This window comes from Ricinus communis, chromosome 5 (genome assembly GCF_019578655.1).
Source record: "Ricinus communis isolate WT05 ecotype wild-type chromosome 5, ASM1957865v1, whole genome shotgun sequence".
NCBI classification, from domain to species: domain Eukaryota; kingdom Viridiplantae; phylum Streptophyta; class Magnoliopsida; order Malpighiales; family Euphorbiaceae; genus Ricinus; species Ricinus communis.
The window spans coordinates 16,441,047-16,448,652 of record NC_063260.1 but is presented as its reverse complement, the minus strand read 5'-3'; the positions used below and the strand labels follow the sequence as shown (position 1 = coordinate 16,448,652).

At 29.8% G+C, this 7,606-nt stretch overlaps 1 protein-coding gene across 1 annotated transcript; it reads right to left on the bottom strand.

Moving 5' to 3' along the window:
• Window positions 1–6,187: 6,187 nt before the first annotated feature.
• On the bottom strand, window positions 6,188–7,182 carry LOC8261452 (UV excision repair protein RAD23 homolog B). The gene has a single exon (XM_002516717.4). The coding sequence runs from the start codon at window positions 6,845–6,847 to the stop codon at window positions 6,335–6,337; it is 513 nt and encodes a 170-aa protein (XP_002516763.1). The 5' UTR covers window positions 6,848–7,182; the 3' UTR covers window positions 6,188–6,334.
• Between the last annotated feature and the right edge of the window lie 424 nt (window positions 7,183–7,606).

The following is a 7,606-nucleotide window of genomic DNA, read 5'->3' as shown; positions in this document are numbered from 1 at the left end:
ACGTTCTAACCCTAGCCTCCTCTTCTTCTCTTCTTTTCATTCTTTTAATTAATACCCCCTGTCGCCTCCAACACGGCCGTGTTCCTGGCTGTGTTCTCAACACGGGATGGTGTTCCTGGCCGTGTTACTCTCTGTGGCCGTGCTCCCTAAAATCTACTTCTTCTTTGATGTCTAACACGGCTGTGTTTATCCCCGTGTTGGTAACACGGCCCATATTTGTGACCGTGTTTAGAACACGGCCATGTTCAGCTTCCTCATGCTCGTACTTAGCTCGTTTCGGTAGCTTTGACGTCCAATTATGCTCCAATTCTTTCCTTTTTCATCCTTTGACCTCTTTTGGACCTAATGCACACAAACATATGTATAAGGTGAGTGTTGAGACCAATTCACATCCAAATGTCCATAAAATCAATCTTAAAAACCCCATTTAGATGTGTGTATTTTACGCACATCATCGGGTCACCAAGACTTCATTATTTTTCCCGACTCCGCCACACATCACAAATCACGATTATTGGCAGATGGTCCGACAATTATTATTTTAACTAACAATCCTCACAGTATTTTCTAATGCCTAACACAATAAATAAACACATAATTTTATATCAACAACTTTTAAAATCTACGGTTTAGAGAATTACCGAGACGCTTGATCACTTGGTCGACTCGCCTCCAGCCGCCGGAGTCCGATCGACGATCCGAACGCACTTACGGATTCAAAACTACGCGCTGATGATGATCCTAGTACCCGATCTTTCAATCCGATTCCCGATCATCCGGAGAAATTTACGGACGATCTCAGTCGTCGATTTTTAAACGGAGTCTGATCGCCATATAACTGGTGCCATTGGAAAGCTTGAGTTGAGGGGAGTCCAGATATGTCCTCTGATCGGCCAAAGCTCGCCGGAACTCGTCGAAAAAGTAAAATGTCTGAACTGCCCTCTTATTTTCACCTCACCGGATCTTGCAATTCCGGTAGCCTTAAGAGCTGGTGATGGTCGGAAAAGGAAGCTCAGAAGTTGCTGATCATTTTGAGCCTAAGAACGCCTCAAATGGTCGTCGGAAACTCCATGATCGGCGGCAAGAAACAACTGCAATTTCTAGCTGTTTTCCATCGCCTACCTTCGCTTCCAGCTGCAGCCATCGAGCTCGCCGACGACAGCAGCACCCCTAACTGCCGCCGCCGCACCACAAATGAGCCTCCACCACCCATCCACCATTGAAGCCGACACTTTCTCTCTTCTTCTTCTTCTTCTTCTTTGTTCTCTTTTTTTTTTCTTTCTTTTCTCTATCGCAAGTTGGTCCTCCAACTTTTCTTCTTCACTATTTAATCCCTCATATTTCTTAATTTCTAACAATTTCGCCCTGCAAAATTTTCGATTAATCCTCTAACTTTACTTTAGCTTTTCAATTAAGCCCCTAACTATTTAATTTGGGCCAAATTAAAATTATTAAAAATATAGAATTACTTATTTACCCTTGCTTTTAAAAGTAAAATTATCAAAATGCCCTTACTGACATATTTAATTACAAAAATACCAACCATACAATTTCATTTAAAGCTCCAAATTAAAACAATTATATTTTTAATCCTTATTCCAAAATTAATTATCAATTTAATCCTAACACTTAATTAACTTAATTAATCAATTTACTAACTATTTTCCAATTAAAACCAACACCATTAGCTAATTAAAATTTGCTATTCCCCAATAAATTCTTTTTTATAAAAATATTATTTACTAACTCTTTCATAACTCTCAAATATAGAATTTTAATTCATATATTCATATTGGGAAAAATTAAGTGACAAAAAATATAATTTATTTTTCAAGAAATTTACTTAATTACTTTCTTGAAAATCAAACTAATTAGATATAGAAAAAAATAACTCTCTTATTTTTATCTATCATTGAAATTCTATTATAAATCATCCCAATTAAATTACTTGATAATAAAGTAATATTAATGTAAATAAAAACTCATTATTAATTATTACTAATATTATTATTATTAAAAAAAATTTCGGCTATTACAGATATGATAATTTTCTACACTTAATGCATCACCTAAGTGAGTTGGCTTGAGAAAAGATTTTTATGCCCTCCTCTTAGGAAATAGAAGTTTAATCATTTAAGAAATATTTTTACCTAATTTGGAGAAATACCACTTCAATTATTTAGGTTGATTTAATTGTTAATTAATTTATGAAATGCATAAATATTTTAGAGGGATTCAACACTTCAATTCATTCACTTTATATCCTACTTTAATTCAGTCAAACTTTAATTTCAAAATTTCAAACAACAAATTGATTGCTAAACATTATTTAAAGTTTGATAATAGTATTCACAATTGGTTCTCAGTGGAACGATACTCGTACTCGATTATTGTATTACTTAATATGACCAATGCACTTTGTTGTGTGCATAGCGCGCATCAGCACTAGAAATGTTTATAATGATAAATTTAATATATATATATATATATATATTATTTTATATTTAAATTATAAAAGTCAAATAATTAATATTCACGTGCGACGTATATAAATAAAAAAAAGACTAGTATACTAAGTATATCTAAATGAGTATACATAATATAATAAAGTGCAAAGAGCATAGAATTAATTAAATGATTTATTCATATTTCTACATGAAATATGATAATAAATTTATTTATTATTATTCTTTTATTATTTTTTTCTCGTCTTATTAATTAAATTTTTATTAATTTCAAGCATTCGGTTATTCGAGTTTCGTAGTCCATCGCAACTACTACCCATTTTCTGTTTACCACATGGAAGGTGACAAGAAGGAGGCGACCAAAGCCATTGCGCTAGAACTCCTTCTTCTCCTTCTTCTATAACCCGAGCTCGAAGAAGGAAGAGATAAGAGGGCCCGTAGAAAATATGGTTAGAAATCTATAATAGAGTCCGACCACAACGACTAAATTGATTATCTTCACACATAAGAATACTAGATTAATAAAAGATTTAGAAATCCTCACAAACCTTTGTTTTCTTTTCTTTATTGGGAAGCTCTTTGCTTCAACTAATCCCTGGTCAAACCATCGGTTAGACTAGTCTAAAAACTGATTATATTTTAAAATAATAATTACAATAAATTAGTAGTAAATAATCAATATTTAACAGTATCTAATAAGTCCAAACACTAAATCTAAATAATGCATATTAATAAAACTAAATTTAAAATACATAATCGTAAAAAAAATATAAATTGTAAATTTAAAAACTATTATTTTTCTTTTAAAATATAAATTCTGATGATTTAAAATACAAGTGCATTCAATTTTTAGTATTATAATAATTTTTCATTTTTAATAATCTATCTTACAAATTTATATAAAACTAGTTAAATGAGTTCTGTCTAGTTTAATTTGGTCCAAATTGGTTCAACCGCAAGTTTAATCTCTTAAGCCAATTGGACATAACAGATTACTGGTTTTCGATTGAACCGGCCAGTTGAGTCCACTTTTTAAAACACTGACTATCTATACAGTAAATTACTTAGAAAAGATAAACCATCAATAAAAGAAAATGATAAATAAAAATAGAAGTGATAACTCAGAAAATATAACTTAAAATGTATTATTTCTCTAAAAGTCGATACTTAATCTACAAAATTTTATGTAAAGCAATGCCCAAGATAGATTTGTAATCCAATGACCTTTGGATGTATAATAAGCAAAGTTAGCCAACCTAATCGAAGGAGGGGAGGCAAAGCTTGTTTAGCTTATGCTTCAAAGCAACAAATGATCAATTTGGGGGCAAAATGACAAAGTGGATCTTGGTCTTCCCAACTTATTTGCCCTTAAATACAGGAATCAATTACCAAAAAGAAGAACATAATTTCATGTTCAACCAATAATGGCACAGCCATTTTCCATGAATAGGAACCCAACATTTGTTTTGGGGACAAAGATGAAATTTCAAAAATGTATAATATTGCTATAATTTACTTTGAGTAGACCCATTAAATGATCACTTTTTAACATTATTTAACTATTGGTAGCAGGCATGGATAGGGTAGGTATCAATGGATAGGGTCGGTATCAATGGATAGGATTCTAACAAAAAAAGTATGAATAAAAGTTTATAAGATTTAGGACGGTAAAAATACTAAAATTAATATCGAAACGGTACAGATAAAGTACTCTTATATTCACTTATAAAACTAAATTTAAATTAATATTATTAGTATTCAATCCTCTAAATTTATATATTTGATGGTTTAAGAAAATTATCAAATAATAAAATATTAATTTATTAAAATTTATAATGATAAAAAATTTAAACTAATAAATTATTATATAAGAATAAATTTATATTTTATATTAATATTTAATTTGCAATCCAACAAGCAATTATAAAATACATATATACTGCAAAATAATTTTTTAATATTTTATAAATCAATAATAACAATACTATTTTTATTTGCTCTAGTTTTAGTTCTATTTGAACTTTCTCCTTTAAAATTAATAATTTAAAAGAAATTGATATCAAAATTTATTAATTATTAAATAATAAAATTAATAATTATCAAATATAGAAAAATTTAATTTTTCTAAAATGATTAATAAAATTATTAAATTAATTTTATATAACAGAGTCAACTATATATTGACTTATAAGAGAAGACATAAAAAATAAAACAAATGGTAGAATTAGAAACAACTAGTCATTTATTGTTTATTTATTGTATGTTGTATTGTTGTTATAATTATTTTAATTATAAATAATAATATAAATTAAATATAATAGTTAATAAAAACTCTTAATATTTTATAATATTTTAAAAAATAATAACAAATTAAATATTTTAATATTTTATTGATTTTAATTATTAATGTACTATGATAACAATTATTTCAGAAATATTTATTGATTATTTTAATATTATATAAACTAATACTATAATATTACTAATTTTTATTAGAAATTATTATATAATTAAAAATATTAAATATAATTTAAAATATTCCCAGTTTCCTTCAACCTACCATTTGAAAGGCCGTGAATTCATATCCTAAATTTTAAGATTAAAATTATTGTCTAATTAAGAAAATAAATTTTTAATTAATATAATATTAGAAATAAAATTAAAATCTCAAAAACTTTTATGATTAAAGTTATTTTTTAATTAGAAATATAAATTATTATTTAAAAATTTATAAAAAATCAATAAAATTATAGATAAACTTAAATCTCATATACTATAAATAAATATAAATATCAAAACATAGAATCTATATATTTAATATATATATCAAAAAGAGATTTATTTCAAAATTTAATATATATGTATACATATTAAAACATATAAATTTTTTAAATCTATAAATTAATTCTATAAGATTTAACCAAATACAGTCCTAAATCTAATCCCAAATTTATATTAGCATCCCTAGCTAGACCCCTAAATTCAAGACGATGATTAAAGACATACTTTCTAAGCATAAAAGGTTCATCATTTGAAAACCCCTCCATGGGAGAGTAGAACTATACCAATAATGACCCAAATGCATTTATAGTATACACACCCAAATGAAAACAAAATTACTGTATTGCAATAATTGAGAAAGATATATACAACAAAGTGGACACTAGACACAACCCCTTTTGTCATTTTTCTAACCCCATAAAATCCTAAGCACAATTATGGAACATCCCTGAGCACCTACACATGGAAGCTGCAATTTTAAACACCAACTTTATATTAAAAATTATTAGCTCTCTCAATATCCTTGTCTTCAACTTGTCCTCATGATTTAAAACAGCTTCAATACTTCTACCCCACCCACTCACAATTAAATAAAATACATTTGATAAATCTATTAATTGAAATCTCTATGAAATTTTTATTTATTTATTAATTAGAAAGAACAAAAAGCACTTTCTTGGTCTTTCTTTCTGCAATCATCTTCCTGGCTACAGGTTTAAAAATAAAATAAAATCCCCACTGCGCAACCAAATTTCTATCCCTTCCTAACTGCCCTTAAAATGCCTAAAAATTTGTTAGATCATCATCAAATGTTAAAATGCGCCTCCGAAGCTATCATGGGCATTATGCGCCCACTTTTTAGCCGTTACATGAACAGTTAGAAGCTTATGTTAGCAACACCAAGGAAAACCGCATCCGGCGCAAGATAGCATGCTGGACTATTAGCACCTCCAAAATTTCCACTTCCGATTTATCGAGTTTTTCTTTTTTACAAAATTAAATCAGGCAAAGATGTATTAACATAAAAGATAAAAATTAGAAATTCTTAAATTAACAAAAATGAAATTAATTAATTTATTGTTTTGGCACTACTCAGGGATTGTTACCAGCACCGGCCGCCACGCTCTTCTCAATAATCTATACCTAAGCGTACCAGATAACGGTCTCAGACCTCCTCCGCCGCGCCGAGCAGTAAATCCTCCTCCACCTCCACCACCGCCACCAGAACCCCCGCCAGAATTTCCACCTCCCGAATCTGTAACCGGTAACAAATCCACATCCTCATCGGCATCATCTTGATTCTCATTCTCTTTATCTTCAAACGGCGGTGACGAAACGAACAACTCTTTCAATTTTCTCCGAACTCTCTTCTTCTCAGGCGGATCTTTCTGGAGATCAGAGTGGTGGTCATCACGGCGAGGAAGGCGGCGGCGTTGATGATGATGATGGTGATGATCAGGAGTAGTGCGAGAGAGGAGCATGCGGAGAGTCTTCCGGCGGCGGAGGTGAATGACGGGACTTGTAGTAGGGCTCTGGGTTGGGGTTCCTGAAACTACTGCGCATTGAGTTGCTAGAAGCTTGAACTTGTGAAGAGATGACATTGAATCATCAGTTTAGTAGTACTTGCAGGAAATGTGAGATCTGAAAACAAGAAATGGGTTTTAGCATTTGATTCTATCTGATAATTCTCTTTGTATTATTTTAACTGGGTGTGTTAGAGATTCTGTTAATTGTTTTTTTTAGTGACAGGGAATACAAAGAGGGTTTTGGGAATATAGAAGGGACGGATGGATGGGAGTGTGCGTCGTTTTGTTTTGGAGAGAGAGAGGGGTTTTGTTGATAGGTATTTGTTGTGTGCTTTACATGTGGCAGACTCTGGAGGTTTTGGAACTTCTGCGTTTTGCTGGATGGAAAATGCTTTTTTTTTTTCTTCGAGGGATTTATGGATATTGATTGGATTTATATTTTTGAAGGAATTAATGCAATTATTCCAATTATGGAAAATTACAAACATGATTAAGAAAAATATAAATAATTTCTTTTATGCGGCAAGATTAGAATTTTTATAAAAATACTGTATAAACTTCTAAAACAATTATTTATATACAAATTTACGCTAAAAATTATATTCAAAATTTTTGGCTTATCTTTTTTACAACAATGGATAAAATATTCATCAAATTTCTAAATTATTAAATTAAAATCGAACTTGAAAGAATATAAAATTGCATCAAAACAAAAGAAAGTAAGAAAAAAGACGACGACACATCCAAGCGGGTTCAAGTGCCTGAAGTTTTTAGTTTATCTTTTTTACAACAATGGATAAAATATTCATCAAATTTATAAATCATCAAATTAAT